Source organism: Eutrigla gurnardus, assembly GCF_963514095.1.
Source record: "Eutrigla gurnardus genome assembly, chromosome: 9".
In the NCBI taxonomy this organism is placed as follows: domain Eukaryota; kingdom Metazoa; phylum Chordata; class Actinopteri; order Perciformes; family Triglidae; genus Eutrigla; species Eutrigla gurnardus.
In genome coordinates, this window is record NC_139923.1 from 24,926,144 (window position 1) to 24,941,823 (window position 15,680).

The window sequence follows — 15,680 nt, forward strand, 5'->3', positions numbered from 1 at the left end:
TCTCTGTTTGAGCGATACTTGGGTCACACGTAAACACCCGATCAATCAAGCATGAAAACATTCGTCTTCTCTGAATGACATCTTTGTTTAAGCTCCTCCCCCTCCTTCCCACTTCTTCCATCTGTTTTTCACATTATCCTTCTTTTCCATCCATCATATTCTAATGTTTGTCTACCTGTCTTTCCTCCCTCCCCCCGTCCTAATGCTGTTCATAGCGCTATGTAAGGATGTACACAGGCGGCGTTAGCTCATTGGCTGAGCAGATAGCCAATCAGCTTCAGGCTCGGGAAGGTCCTAAGCCCCTACCTGAAAAGAGGGATTTGGTAAGCATGCTGCGGCGGAGGCGTGTGGTGCATAGATCCGCCTGCCAGAGAGTGATGTGTTGTTGATGCGTCCCTGTGTTTGTCGTCTGTCACAGTTTAACATCGACCCACCTCCCCCGTAGCCGTAGAGCTCCACCAGTAACTCCACACGCTGTTTGGGTTGTTTGTAGATAATTGTGCACAATGATCGGATTCAACTGACAAATAACCATCGACCTGCTCTGTTGTGGCGTTGTCATGGTAGCTCGATATCCAGCAAACGTTGACAGTGGCCACTAAGTCTCTGATGTTCCTCCTCCTCCTCCTCCTCCTCCTCTCCCTAACAAACTGATCAACCCTCTGTCCTTCCACAGGGCTCGCTCAGGAAAGAGTTCCCCGTCAACATCGGCGGCAGCGATGTGTGCTTCTTCTGCCGGAAGCGCGTCTACGTGATGGAGAGGCTGAGCGCCGAGGGGAAGTTCTTCCATCGCAGCTGCTTCAAGTGTGAATACTGCAGCACCACGCTACGCCTGTCCTCCTACGCCTTCGACGTGGAGGACGGTGAGACTACCGGGTTGTTTGTTTTCTCCATCGGGATGGTTTTTCCGTCTGTCATAAAGTTCCCTAAACACCAGCTGCTGACAAAATGAACCAAACTCTTCTCAAAACAGCAGAATAAAAGCAAAACACTCCGATATTAAAAAAAAAAATACATATTCATTGTAATAAATGTATGATGTGAACATGTGAGACTCTGGCGCTCTCCAGTGGTTGGATTTAAAAATAAAAAAAGACCATGGAGACGCTGAAAGCAGCACATAGACTGCACCAAGTTTCTCCAGGCTTTTACCTTCTGGCTCGTACCATGCAGGCCTCAACTTTTAAAGACTACCTCATGTTACTTTACATTACATCGAGAGCTGCAGGCTCGTGATTGTTGGAAGCATCGTTCCTCTCCGGGAGATTCTCGTAGACAGGCGGCAGATTGTTTATTGAGGCAGAGGAGTTCAGAGTTTTAGCCGTGGGACTAAAACCCACTGACAGTCTGAGACACAAAGGAAGATCTCTTTATTCTAAATGACACACACACACACACACACACACACACACACACACACACACACACTTGTGCAGAAGAGATGAAGCCGGTGGACTCTGTGAGGTGAAATCTCTCAGAAAATGTGCGTATATTTATTCATGCATCGGAATTGATTTGCTTACCTCCTATCTGTCTCCTTTAATCCTGCAGGGAAATTTTACTGCAAGCCCCACTACTGTTACCGTCTGTCTGGCTATGCTCAGAGGAAGAGGCCCGCTCCCTCTCCCACTCCAATCACTAAGAAGGTACCGCTTCCTGTTCACGAGTCGAGATCCTGCTAGGATTCACGATTGACTGCAGCTGACTGTTGGTGTTATCTTCAAAATGCAGTCGTTAGGAAGGCGCTAACATAAGGGAAGCGGTAGCGATGAACTGAGTTGACTTCGTCTTGTCTCTGCAGGAGAACCAGGCGCCCCAAACTCCCACGGCGACCGTGGACGCCCCCGGAAGGCCGTTGCCGGCGGCGGCGGCCCCCTCGGCCGAGCTCCAGCCCTCAGGTACCCCGCTTTCCTCTCTTGCCGCGGCGGCCTCGCCCTACCGTCTGGTGAAGGGCGTGGGAGTCCCGCTGCGTTCCCTCCGCCGCACGCTCTCCTGGACCTGCCACCAGGTGGCGCACAACCCCCTAGACTCTCCCTTCCTGTGCACCTACTGCATCTACCTCCTCTGCTGTTTCACCATCAATGCCCTGCTCAACCTCCTTTAGCATGACTCTCTCGCCCCTCCTCGTTTTTCCCCCTTCCTTACCTCCTCTGCCGACTCGTGTCTGTGGGATCGTATAGATTTAGCTGAATGTATCGACTCACCGAGCCTGCGGCGTGTTCTTGTAAATCCTGTGATTCTCCGTCTAAGTCATTGATTTATTTTCCTCAAAGATGCAGCATTCTTTCTGTCCAGGCCCGTTTTTAATGACGTTTAATTGGTCAATTTCAGAATGAAATGATGCATCTTAGATTTATTTATTTTCTCTTGGCTTGGTAATTAAAAATAATAAAGAGTTGGACAGAGTTCCCTCTGCTCAGCTCTCCAGGCAGCAATATTTACTTTTTAAAACTCTCTTCCTGTTTAGATTTTATCACAAGGTGTGGCAGTAATGTGCCACCTTTTTCTTTTACTCAAACATAAGTTAAATCTAAGTTATGGCTGCCGTTACTTTAATGAAGAGCCAAGCGTGATTCTGTTGTGATGGTAACCTGGAGTGGCCTGTGACTGCTTCCCTTTGAGCTCCGCCTCCTCCTGTGTGATGTGTTTTTCTCTTAGAGTCTTGCTTTGTGATGTGTTTGTTTCTCTGGAAGCTGTTTTTTGCACCTACACTACTGTGATAAAGTGCCTGTATCAGTGCTTTCTGTGAGCTTTACCTTTCCCCCTCCTATCAGAGCAGCTTAAAACTGAGAGCTCTACTAGTGCTTGAATTAGTGCCTGTGATTGGTTCTCTTGTGATTTTCTTCCACTCTTCTGTCAGACCTTCTGGCTGCTCTGTCCTCCTGCATCCCTCAGATCCTGCTAATAACACCCCACCAGTTTAATTAATATAGTGCATCTCTGCTACGCTAATGCATATTCTTAAATATAATCAACAAGACTAGAAAGAGCTGAACCGACTGGTAATATTAACAGGAAAAAATGTGAATTTTAGTCAGTTAAATGTAGGCCTGCTGCAGTGCGGCAAGTGTAGTCTTAAAAATAACTTACTAATACTTTAAGCATATGTAATATATAGATAATAACATACTTAAATCATGAAGTTTATCCCTGTAGACGACATGGAAATATGCATTTAGAGTATAACTACTCCTGAGTATCACAATCTCATTATCACACCTATTTTAATGTTGCATGGGTTTAAGTAAGTGGAGGGAATATTAACCAATATCTAAGTCAATTTGAAAGACAAATTTAGGAAAACATAAAAAAGTGACAGTTTTAAGATTTGCTTCTCAGGATGGGAAAAAGGCGAGGCACCGAGCTGGCACTTCTACCTGTAGCATGACAGACTTATTTTAGAGTGTTACACTTATGTGTGTTTGTTGATAATATTTGCTGTAGGAATATAATCTAATAAATTCAGTTATAGATCTTCAAGCGGTGTGTCCTTGTCAGTTTGTCCTTAAAACACAAAGTTGCTTTGGTATAGTTGGGCTAAGTGGGGAATAATGTGATGCACCAGCTCCACTGTTGGATGATGCATGTGATGCTACGAGGTTGTTCACACAATCACGGGCGTTTCCACAAAAAAGCGACACAGTGGATTTGTTTCTGTTGAGTTAATTTCCTCAGACTGATCAGTAGTTGAAACACACCCTTCAATATGTTCTCCTCTCCCCTCTGCACCTCTCTGATTCTCTTGATTTTTCTTTCTTGTGCTCTCTTTCCTCCGCCCTCTCACCTCCGACCCGCTGCCCGCTCTGATGTCATCGCTGCCCCCGCCGCCTCCACCTCTCAACCCCAGTACGGGAGGTCAACGGCCTGCAGGAGCCCAGCCTGGCCAAACGTCTGCGGGGAACGCCGGAGCGTATCGAGCTGGAGAACTACCGGCTGTCCATGCAGAGGGAGGAGGAGCTGGAGGAGGTGCCTGAGGAGACGCTGGCAGAACACAACCTCAGCAGTGTGCTGGACAAGGCCACGGACGCCGACCTGGGCTCCAGGTAAGATAATTAAAATACCCTTATTAGGTTCCCAAAGGCGTTGATCAGTGTGTCTGAGCAATAGGACCAAATCCAAAGATATTCACTCATGGAACAAGACAAAAACATGAAAATAATAACCTTCAAGGAGCTGGAACCAGTGATTTGTCTAACCATAACCATTCAAAACGCAGTTGACAGCCATCTCTGTCCAAAATGTCATTTTTTCCTATGAGACGTTTGTGTGAAATTGTCATAATTAGCACCTCAAGTCACAGTGTACATTTTGGCTCCAACAAAATTCCCAGCTTTCCCCTCGCACTCGTTCAAACACTTTCCTGGGTCTCCACCTTTTTATCCTCCCAACAGCAGCTCAGAGTCGGACATGGAGGAGGAGGACGAGCAGGAGGACCAGGAGGAGGTGGAGCAGCAGCCTCTCAGCCCCTCGGACCTCGGCGGCGTTCCCTGGAAGGAGGCCGTGGAGCTCCACGCCAAACTGAGGGGCGAGGAGGACGAGGGCGACGCTCTGGCCGACGCCGTCAGCAGGGACGGGGAAGTAGATGAGGAAGAGGAGGAGGAGGACTATGAGGAGGAGGATGATGAAGACGACGATGAGTCGAGCGATGGTAAATTTGTTTTTCACTCTCGGGATTTGTTTCCTGTCTGGACTCCATTTCTCCAAATGTGTTTCATGTCCGTGTTATCGTTGTCTTCATCCTCTCTACGTCTCTCCTCCTGTCCCACCCCCTCTTCTTCATCACTTTCCCCCCTATGTCCACTGTGTTTGTGTGCGTGTGAATGTGTGTTATGTTCCGTTGGGCCTCTGTCTCCCCCTGCTGGCAGAGGGCGATTACTGCCCCTGGGATAGAGAGCTCCGGTCAGGCTTCTGGCTGGAGAAGCACCTCACAGATGAAGACGATGTTGGTACATTTAAAGGTAGCAGCAGTCCGGCCTGTGGATGCGTTTGCAGTTCCTTTGAGCGTGATTTAGAATCCTGGCTGGTTTTGGGTTTTCAAGGATTTCCCCGATTAGAGTGTGGCTTTTACTTTGGTTTGGTTGTTTTTTTGTTTGTTTTGTTTGGTTTGCAGTTGTGTTTTAAAAAGGGTTTTGTGTTCATATGTGGGTTTGTTTTTAAAGACACTTTAACCTACCATTAACCTGTTTTGGTGTACGGCTTTAATACACTAATCTGGTAGAGATTTTTGTGTCCACCCCCCCAGGCGCTGCGGCTATGTTTTATCTTTTAACAAATCATATTATTTCTTTCTTTAACCTCATATCCTTGAAGCATGCAGCCTCTCCGATGATTTATTGTATTACCACTGTATTCTAACTCTGCCTTCTCTCTTCTATTTCCTGTCTCTTCCTCCCCTCTCTTACTACCTTTCCTTCATCTCTCTGATTTCTTGGTTCAAACACGTCGACACTCCACCGTAACGCTCCTCATTTAGCCAGAAACCTGCAGATCCAACAAGTCCTGCAGCCTGTGGATCCCCAGGCCATCCCAGGTCTGGTGCGAACACACCTGGACTCTGAGGGGGACAAGGAGGGCCAGCTGGCCTCCCAACACTCCCAACCCTCTGAGCTCACCCAGCCCTCCTCCACAGGTAAACCCACCCAGAGGAGCCCAACGCCTGGGAAGGTTTAACTCGTGGGAGTCCCAACTCAACGGGGTTCAGGATCAGGGTGTCTCATCCCCCCCCAGTGTGGCTGCTGCTGTTCTGTTCTGTTCTGTTCTCCCCCCTGAACTAACTCACCTGTTGTTTTTTAATCTATGATTTTGTACATTTTTGTTTTCTTGGAATGTCTAATTTCGTGTTGAAATCTTTTATAATTTGTCATTCAGAGTCGCTGGGGTGAACGTGGTGTTCCTCGCCAGCGTCCCAGCGCACCACATAACCCCCCCCTTGTCAGTTCTTTTTTTGGTTTGTGTGCTGCTTTGTTCTTTTGTGTTCTTTCCCATGTGTCTAATTACTTTACTGTTATTTCCCCCGCCATCTATCCCTCGTTGTTCCGTATCCTCCGGTTTGAACGTAGCTCCCGCCCACACGTCCGCCCGACACGAGGCAGTGAGAGTCTGGTTGGAGTCCATGTCTGGAGGTAGCACAGACTTATACGGGATCCTGACACCCCCTGTCTTAGACTTGCACTCTTATCTGTCTTACCGGCTGACCTTTTCCTGGAGCATGCAGAAAAAACCCCCGCATTCACATGCAAGTTAACTCACAAGCATGCATGCCGCAGGGCTCTCCCTCTCAAGAGTCCTGCTCTCTTGGGTTCAGACGCCACTTCCCAACCTCTCCTCCTCCTCTTCCAACTCCCAAAATATGTATCTTCCTTTCTTTTTTTTTTTTACTGACATAGTATATTGTACTGAGATGAAATATTCTCCAGAGGGAGATGAGCCGCCAGGGCTTGAAAACACTTAAACGCCTAAGTGTTTCTTGCCCCTGATGGGTAATGTGTGAAGTATTTCACCTGGAAACTGTTATCACCTTTTTTAGACTAAGCCATAATGACACTTTTACTTGCACAAAGTTCAGATATTGAGGCTGTTACGGTATTTGATCAACTTTTTAATAGCTTGACTGGATGTAATGAGGGGGGCCTACACATATATTTGGATTCAAAGGCATATCTCTTGTATTCTGGGTCAAAAGCGTGGTAATGATCTCCTGCTCAGACCCTCTAGAGTCAGATCTACTGGCTTCTCACTAAGCAGAAGGGATGGATAATGGTCTAATGTGATTCTAAATGTGGGAATAACTGCGTGGGTCATTTCTCCATTTTTTTTTATTAGAATCATAGCCTCTCCCACCAGATTTGTGTTCAAGTAAGGGGATTAATTGTGAGTCACATTAACATTTTGGTTGTTCTTTTGCTTGGTCTAAATGTCATCCATTTGCTCCTTTAAAAATGGAGAGCTGCATGTGTCTATTACTAATGCTACTCTGTGCCCAACCTTGTTCTTATTTATTCACTGACTTATACAGTATGATTTCATTTGTACGCAAAACTAATATATGACTTTTTTTTCTTTTTTCTTGCCGGAAAACCTTAAAGCTGTCCTCAGGAAAAAAAAGGGTTTTTGAAGTCTTTTCATCCTTTTTTCATTCTTTAATTTTTTCCTGGAACTGTGTTTCACTGTTGAAAACTGGTTTTGATTTGCTTTTTTTTTTATAATAAGCAATCTTTGAACTTCGGTGCTCTATTTTTTATTTTTTTTTTGCATTTTACATTTTGCCTGAAGCGATAATTTCTGAGAAGAGTTTGGTTAACGTTAGGAAGTTGGAAAAAGGTTTCTCTGGCTTTGTCATTGTTTGAAGAGAGAATGTTTCACCCGGTTGACTGTTTCCATTTCTCTGTCACGTCAGAGCCCTGCGACGATGAAGATGAAGAAGCGGAAGCAGACAGTCCGGATATTGAGCCCGGTACCGAGATGGATCAGGGTGAGGCAGTCACACAAATATGAATGGATCCCTCACAACGAGCTCCACTCAATGTTAGAATAAAGGAATGTGAATTATTAACACCATAACGCTGTGTAACAATTAATATTTAATCATTTCATGTTTAAATTTCCAGATGACATCCCATCAGATGCAGAAGCTGAGGTGCGTTTGCACCAGTCGGAGCGGGCCGACGTGCTTCCAGAGGAATCAGGAAGTCTGAAGATGTCCTCCAGTATTGGTGCATGTCCCTAATAATCCAAATCATCTATAATTCATCACTCAAAAATATTTTTACGTGAATAAAACGTTGTTATTTGTGCATTCAGATCCATCCAGCGTCAGCCCCGTGCTGAAGGAAGACGTTCTGTTTCCTCCACTCAAACCATCTCCAGAGCCCGAACCACACGTGAGATTATTCCACACCTGTCGAGTTGAAGGTCTGTGATCTGACTCTTGACTAAATCCTCGCCTTCTCCGTTTCTTTTCCAGATAACGCTGGTGAAGTCTCCCGGCACACACTTTTTCCCAGAACCCTTCATACCGGAGGAAAGGAATGCCGTGATCACGACTCCATCTCCTTCTCCAGCCGCCAAGACCCCACCCTGCTCCTCGCCTGCTCCAGTCCAGGACCCGTCCCCCGTCCCGCCTCCTTATCTTGCTGCCGCCTCCCCTGTCAGCGTCCCCGCCTCGTCTCCTTTAAGTCCGCTCACCAAATCATCCATCAGCTCTCCGCTCAAGCCAGCTGTTGAGTCACCCGTCAGAACACCCGTCACATCGCCTCTCAAGCCGACTGTCGGCTCCCCAATCTGCTCTCAGCCCACTCCCCTACCAGAGACGTGCACGCCTAAAACTCCCGTCTACCCTCACCGCTCTATCTGCCCCCTAACGGGCAACCCCCTCTCCCCGATCTGCGCTCAGCCCTGCCAGGAACCCTCGTCACCCCTCACCTCCAACTCCCCCGTCAGAACGCAGCCCATCCCCGGGGTCACTTCCACCCCCATGACCAAAACGGACAACGGCACGCCCGAGTCCACGGACTCCTCTTCGGAGGACACTCCGTCTAAAAAGACGGACATCATCGAGGAGTTTTGGTTGAAGAGCGCCGAGATCAGAAAGAGCCTCGGCCTGACTCCTTTGGACCGCAGCAGTAAAATCTTGGAGAAGAGTGTGGTTATCGCTCCGGCGCAGGACTCGACCCCTGTCAAGCCGCAGACTCCAGATGTCCCGGAGGAACAGAAGCCCACATTTACGGGCCGATCTGTCATCCGCAGACTCAACATCACTCTGGAGGGTCAGGTAATTACCCCCATAGCTCCCGCGGAGCCCAAGAGTAATGGCTCCGATAAGAGGGACCTCAGCAGCAGCTCTGGCTTGGGACTGAATGGCAGCATGGCCACGAGCCAGACGGCCAACAGCGACAGCTACAACACGTCCGACTCCACGATGCTCACCCCGCCCTCCAGCCCTCCGCCACCCGTGCCCGCCAATCAGTCTCCGGCCGTGTTCAGGCAGCAGAGGCATCAGGTGTCCTGGAGCAACGGAACGGACAAACCGCCGGCCGAACGCGCCAAAGAGCCGGCGAAAACCAAGAGTCCCGTTCCCGCACCGAGGACCCAGCCGAGCCCCGTGTCTCCGCCCAAGGCTGCGCCCAGGAAAGTCTCCACGCCTCAGGCAGACCTTGAACCCGCTCCGGTGGTCGTCATGAGGGAGAAGAAGAAGCCGCAGCCGCAGGCGGCGAGGAAATCCTTCGTGGAGACGGTGGAGGAGATCCCGTTCGCTGACGACGTGGAGGATGATGCCTACGACGAGCGGACGCCCGATACGAGCATGAACAGGTACTACACTCCGCCCACCAGCAAGCCCAGCAGGGACAGACCCCCCCTGCATCTGGCTCTCGCCATGGAAAACGGAAAACCCAACATCCCTCCCAACCAAACGGTTAAGACCCAGAGGGCAACTCAATTCTCCCCAGAGGCCAAGGAGATCGCCGAGGAGAGAATGAAGGCCAGAGAGAAGTCGGTGAAAAGCCAGGCTCTTAAAGACGCCATGGCCAAGCAGCTCAATAAAATGAAAGAGTCCGACATGGACAAGGGCGCCTCACCTAAGGTGGCGTGGAGCGCCACCCCGGATGTCGTCGGAAAAAGCAAAAAGTCCGCCGGCTCTCCGAAGACGTCGGCCGTGAAATCCCTGGAGTCCAAGAAGGCGGAGACTCTGCCCGAACGCTTCTTCAGCAGCAACAAGAGTCTGGACAGCTCGGTGGCCTCGTCGGACGCCTCGTCCTCCAGCAAGAGCAAGAAACGCAGTTCCCTCTTCTCGCCGCGCAAGAACAAGAAGGAGAAGAAAGCCAAGAACGACAGCAGCAGGCTCTCCGGCACGGACGAGACGCCGCCCAAACACAAGTCGCTGTGGAAGGCCGTCTTCTCCGGCTACAAGAAGGACAAAAAGAAGAAGGAGGACAAATCTTGTCCCAGCACGCCGTCCTCCAGCTCCACCACTCAGGACTCCGGGAAGAAGAAAGCATCACCTCCTGGGAAGTCATCAGGTAAGGAGGGAGATCCAATACTGAATCATTTCTATCATATCTAGAAAGGAATTAAAATGCGTCTTCTTCTTTCAGACTTGAAATCACGCAGAAACTTGAGCTTCTCCGAGGACTCGGACCTGTCGTGCGACGACGTCCTGGAGAGGTCCTCCCAGAGGTCGAAGGCAGATGTGAGTAACAATAGACGCAGTAGGACACAGTGAGCTCATTAAACCGCGTACGGCCTCGCAAATCCTGGTGTGAGCTTATTTTCGCCAAGACGTTTTTTTTTTAGTCTGCGAAACATCTGCCGACAATCAGCGGGGAGCAGCTGCTCCGAGCCGGTAGGCAAACTCCGGGGAGGGTTTTTAAAAGACCACATGACTCACCACCACCTCTTGAAATTCTGAATATTTTTAGCAGCAACAGTTTTTAGATCTTGGCGTTGTGTATATATAGTGAAGCGAGATATCGTTTTTCTCATCTGTGATTTATTTCAAAGCTGATTTTACTGGATCATTTGGGCATTTTCTTACTCGATTTTGAAATTGGAAGCGAACATTCAACAAGACGTACGCCCCCGTTTCTGTTTCCCTTCCTTTTTAAACCATGTCTTCCACCCCGCAGCAGCGCATGGACATCTTTGACCTTGTGTCAGACATACAGAAGGAAACGATTAAGGAGGAGAAGCTGGAGGAGAGAAGGAGGGAGTTAAAGGAAAGAAAGAGGGTGAAAGAGAGGCTTAAGAAAAGAGAGCGGGAGAAAGAGGTTGATCAAAGAAAGGAGAAAGACAATGAGGAGGTATTGTGCAGAAGGGAGGGGGGGTTAAATCATTTTGAATTTCATCTTCACATAATTTCATAAAGAGACAAAAATAATTCATCTTTCATACTTTATTCAGCTAGTAGTGTAAAGATAAAAAGCGTTCAAATATTTTGATCTCAGAACACACCATGAAAGAATAATGAACGTCTTAATGATATCCGTTAGAATTTTACTAAATGAGTGAATTCTTCAAAAGGCTGGATTCATTAAATATGCAGAGACAGAAATGTAGCACGAAATACCCACATTTATCACATGACTTCCATTTATGTTTATGTTAGAGTGAAATTCAAAATGATTGCCTCCACTGGCTGTGTGTGTGTGTGTGTGTGTGTGTGTGTGTGTGTGTGTGTGTGTGTGTGTGTGTGTGTGTGTGTGTGTGTGTGTGTGTGTGTGTGTGTGTGTGTGTGTGTGTGGTAGTGTAGATAGGTACAGTCGAGTTCAGGGCCAGAGGCATGAATTCATTAAAACATTGTAAACACATTAAAAAAAAAACGCAGACAGGCTCTCAATTTGTTTTCCTCATTTTCACTTCATGTGTGAAGAATTAAAATGTTGCTTGTTCAGTAACATTAATGTGGATTTGGACTTCATGCAGCTCCAGTAACAGGAGGGTGAAGCTGGATCATGCCTGTCAGGCCATGTGTGTGTTTAGAGTAGGAATCTAGTATTCTGTTATCTAGTAGACAGTCGTGGTTGTGGTAGTTTTATTGTCATAGATATTATTGCAGACTGAAAGACCTGTCTTACTGCTTCATGGTAAGACGGGTCTCCAAAATCCTCTGTTACATTCAGGAAAATCAGTTTTCCTACATCGTGATTCGTCAATGTTCGACTAATTTCTGATTAACATTAGATGTATAAAATGTCGCTGCACCGTGTCATTTGTTTTGTTATGTTGGTGTGGGATATTAACATTGCCTGTTTTGATTGTACCAGCTAAATATTCTGTTTGTTTTGTTGTTATATTTTGACCGATATAACATAATCATTAACCCCATTTAATCATCATCGTTTCCTCCCTTTTTTTTTTGTTTTGTCTTCCCCAAGTCTGTTTATGTCCCTCACGCACTGGCGTTCAAGAGATCGTACGCCACAAAGGTAGTATTACATACGTTGATAACCCCCACCCACCACATGCCCCCCCACCCTGCAGCGCATGTGCCAGTTTACTGTCGTAACAACCTCATGTGCTCACTAACTATCTGGCTCTGCTGGACGTCCACGCTGTTCAAACGTGACCTTGTTTCCAACGGCAGCTGGCTTTTTTCTCCTCTGGTCACATGATACCTCTTGCATTTCTATGATATCGGGTGCTGTTGCTCACCGACTGGTATGATATTAACTTGCCTATCTGTCACTGGAATCTGAAAGCTTTGACGTTTTTTTTTTTTTTTCCTTCAGCGCTACTCGCTCTTTCTCCTGATTCATGCCGGCTTTTTAACGTCCTCACAAGTCAGCTAATGGGACAAATGTCCTCAATCACACGCTGTATTGCCTATTATTACGGAATATTCATAATGGGATGATTATGAATGTGAGAGCTGCAGGGAGGTTGATATATGTGTCCCATTATGTGTACTTTTTTGGTATGCCTTTTTAAATTGAAATGTAAGCCTGGAGATAGTGTGTACTGTGTAGATAGATACTGAGTTAGATTACGATGTAATCCGAGTTTCCCCCCCTCCTCTCCTGTTTGTTGAAGGGCCGGGGCCCCATGGAGTCAACTCCACATATCAGCAGCTCGCGAGTGAGACTTCTCTGATCCGTGTTTTTATTTATTTTTCTGTTATTACACCAGAAAACCTACACGGAGGAAGAACTGAACGCTAAGCTCACACGAAGGGTCCAGAAAGCTGCACGGCGACAAGCCAAGCAGGAGGAACTGAAGAGGCTGCACAGAGCCCAGGTAGGTGACCTTCGCTGACCCTCTGGAAATATCAGTGTTGAATGGATGTCCTCCTCCGCATGAATTGCGATGTGATCCCCTAAATTTTCTTTTTGCTGGTTTTAATTAAAACAAGGCTACTTGGGTTTACTCATTACTCATCACCCTCCAATATTCTTCCTCTTTTGAGTGTGCCGCCTCTTTACACTCCAGAAAAATGAACATTTTTGTATATAATACCTTGGTTTTTGACCAAATGCAGCCTTGAAGGTCACATATTATGCAAAACGCGCCTTTTCATGCCTTTTTAATTGTGTCCCTGACCCACGAAGTGTCAGGAAAGACCGCCCTCTCTCTTTTTCTCACGCTCCATCTATCAGAAAACCTGGGTTAAAACGAGATTGGCACCATATAAGGGTGCAACGCGAGAACCCCTTCCAGCTACTTTGCCTTTTAGTGCTGGCTAACATGCCAAACTCAGACGGCGATCACAGCAAACATTATTACTAGCACGTTAGTATTGTGCATTCTGAGCGTGTTGGTGAGAGTTTTAGCTCGGAGCATCGCTGTGATTAAGTGCTCACAGAGCTGCCAGCGTGGCTGCAGGCTGTTGGCTGCAGTCTCGTGTTGATGTCTCGTTTAAAGTGGGGTTTCTGCATTCTTTTGTGTTGGTTTATTCATGGTGGCTGTGTGCTGAATGGCTCTTTCAAACAAACAAATTAATCAAACCATCATGCATGGCAAACATTTTAAAAACAAGGTGCTTTATGTGTCACTCCTGTTGTTTTTGTTCTTTTGTCCACCTGCCACTCTGGCTGTTGGACCAAAATCTACCTGCCATTAAAAAAAAAACATTTTTTTTTTTCTTTTGGTTGATGAGTGATGCAAATCTAGCAGCCAATCGCGTATATTTTACCTGGATTTGTTTGGCAGCCGGCGCTGATTTCCAACCCCCACTTGGAGTGCTTTGGTTAGGAAATCCACCGGTGATTGATGTCGTAACCGTGCAGTCGGGCTTCCAGTCCACTGACTCAGCACTAAAGCACAGCTAAAGCCTCCGCTCCTGGAGCTGTGGTTTGCTGGCCTACATTTTTTTTTCTATTTGCAGAACCCAGGCCATGCTTCTTGTTTAGCTCCTCTTGCTGCATGGCACTGATAAAGTTCAGCTCAGACATTTGGCGTCTGAGAGGAAAAACCCCCCCCACAAAAATAAGCTGTTTCTGCTCATTTTGTTCATCTCTCATTCTACCCCTTACACTTAATTACCCACATGGAACCAATGAATCATTCATCAAATCACCTCAAATACCCTTCAGTTAGCCCACGTCCGAGGCATCTCCTGTATATTCCATGTCATTATGAAGCAAGGATTCTCTGACGTGTGTGTCCTTTGAATATCTCGAGCAGCGCTCTGCAGAAACACTCGGTGGTTGTGGTTGCCGAGGGACGTGCAGAAATTGGTGCAATGTGGACATGTGACGCATTCAATATTAATGCACTTTGAATAAACAAGCATGCAGTTCTCTGTGCGGGGCTTCAGAGCTGAGGTGTCCTCAGCGGGCATTTACTAGCTGCAGTTCACTTTGGCTGCTGGATGATGACGTTATATACGTTCTTTACAACCAAACTCTTCTTCACTTCCCGGGAGTCAACTTCCAAGAGGTCAAGCAATCGACCCCGCCAAACGGCACAAACTCAGAAGGGCCACGCCATGAATGGGCACTGCACTAGTCCCACTGAATGTGGGCTACAAAAGGCAGTTCTCCTGGTCACCAAAGGGGGTCTCTGTAGAGCTACATTTGCCCATAGGTCATTTGAAAACTTGTTTGAACTGATTTGGCACGGGTCACTTCATATTTCTAGCATATAATAACATCTGCAGCTTACTTGCTGAAGTGTTATGACAATCTTAAATGATTCTTTATACGATAGAAATGTGTCCTTAAGATGAATACTGGTTTACTTTATTTTTCTCATAGTAGTGGAACCTTGACGAGAGAGATTCATTCTGGTCCTCCACCTCTTTGAAACTTCATCAACAGGGGGTACTGGGAGGCGATTTCAACTTAGGAGGTCTGTGAGGCTGCAAGCCCCTCACAGACCTCCATCATTGCCCCCCAGTCCCTCCCACTAATAAGCAAGCGGGTGGTCTGGGTCAAAGAGGGGAAACTATGAAATATTAAAGGCTTTTGGTGAAATAATAAAGCCTATCAGAACAGGCTTGTGTACTCGTATACTATCAATTAGCGGCGCTCCCGCCGTGCCTTGGCGCATTTAAATTTTAATGAGGGTAAACTGTTGCATTAGTTAAATGTTAAGAGTGCAGCCGCCTCCCTTCGGAAAGCCAAGCTCGGATCAGTTATAATTAGCGGTGGATGTTATTATTCTGCGGGGTTTGTTTTGTAGCGCGCCGTGTTTACGCGTTTCATTTAATAATGCAACGTCTCTAACCCGCGTGTCCTTTCAGATCATCCAGAGGCAGCTGGAGCAGGTGGAGGAGAAGCAGAGGCAGCTGGAGGAGAGGGGCGTAGCGGTGGAGAAGGCTCTGAGAGGAGAAGCAGGTAAGAAACGTCTCGATGTCACTCCGGTGAAAAAGTGCCTCCTATGATTTGAAGCCGTATGAATAAATTGGATTGAAATGGAACTCGCCACTTATACCTCCATATATTTATTTATTTATTAAATCAATCTCATCGACATCCCGTGTGGCGACGCGACTGCAGACAGAATCCCCACATTCAGTGAGCTTAACAGCGTCGTACCTATACACATACAACTCCTGTATTATTCACACTCACGAGTGATTTACTATATGTACAGCACTTACGCTTTCTGTCTGCGAGACCAGGTTTTTATCTTTATGTGATATGAGTTCAGCCTGTTTTTTTCTTTTTTCTTTTTCCCAGAAGCTCCAAAGGGATTATGACACTATCGATGATTAGGATGATGTAACCGAGAAAAACTGCATCGCC

The 15,680-nt window shown here is 47.0% G+C and overlaps 1 protein-coding gene across 26 annotated transcripts in view; it reads left to right on the forward strand.

The window, feature by feature from the left end:
* mical3a (microtubule associated monooxygenase, calponin and LIM domain containing 3a) overlaps nt 1–15,680 on the forward strand; it is a 75,168-nt gene that overhangs the window by 49,139 nt on the left and 10,349 nt on the right. For 10 of the 26 annotated variants that reach the window (XM_084016614.1, XM_084016634.1, XM_084016635.1 and 7 more), the window contains 18 exons: nt 216–323; nt 677–863; nt 1,552–1,646; nt 1,802–1,898; nt 3,848–4,043; nt 4,392–4,648; nt 4,866–4,958; nt 5,474–5,629; nt 6,060–6,122; nt 7,397–7,471; nt 7,608–7,712; nt 7,801–7,880; nt 7,964–10,016; nt 10,092–10,186; nt 10,623–10,796; nt 11,871–11,921; nt 12,622–12,729; nt 15,176–15,269. In XM_084016614.1, coding sequence (XP_083872740.1) covers nt 216–323; nt 677–863; nt 1,552–1,646; nt 1,802–1,898; nt 3,848–4,043; nt 4,392–4,648; nt 4,866–4,958; nt 5,474–5,629; nt 6,060–6,122; nt 7,397–7,471; nt 7,608–7,712; nt 7,801–7,880; nt 7,964–10,016; nt 10,092–10,186; nt 10,623–10,796; nt 11,871–11,921; nt 12,622–12,729; nt 15,176–15,269 — 4,087 coding nt within the window. The remainder of the gene's footprint in view (nt 1–215; nt 324–676; nt 864–1,551; nt 1,647–1,801; nt 1,899–3,847; nt 4,044–4,391; nt 4,649–4,865; nt 4,959–5,473; nt 5,630–6,059; nt 6,123–7,396; nt 7,472–7,607; nt 7,713–7,800; nt 7,881–7,963; nt 10,017–10,091; nt 10,187–10,622; nt 10,797–11,870; nt 11,922–12,621; nt 12,730–15,175; nt 15,270–15,680) is intronic. The other 16 variants (XM_084016628.1, XM_084016627.1, XM_084016629.1 and 13 more) reach the window with 9 other exon arrangements.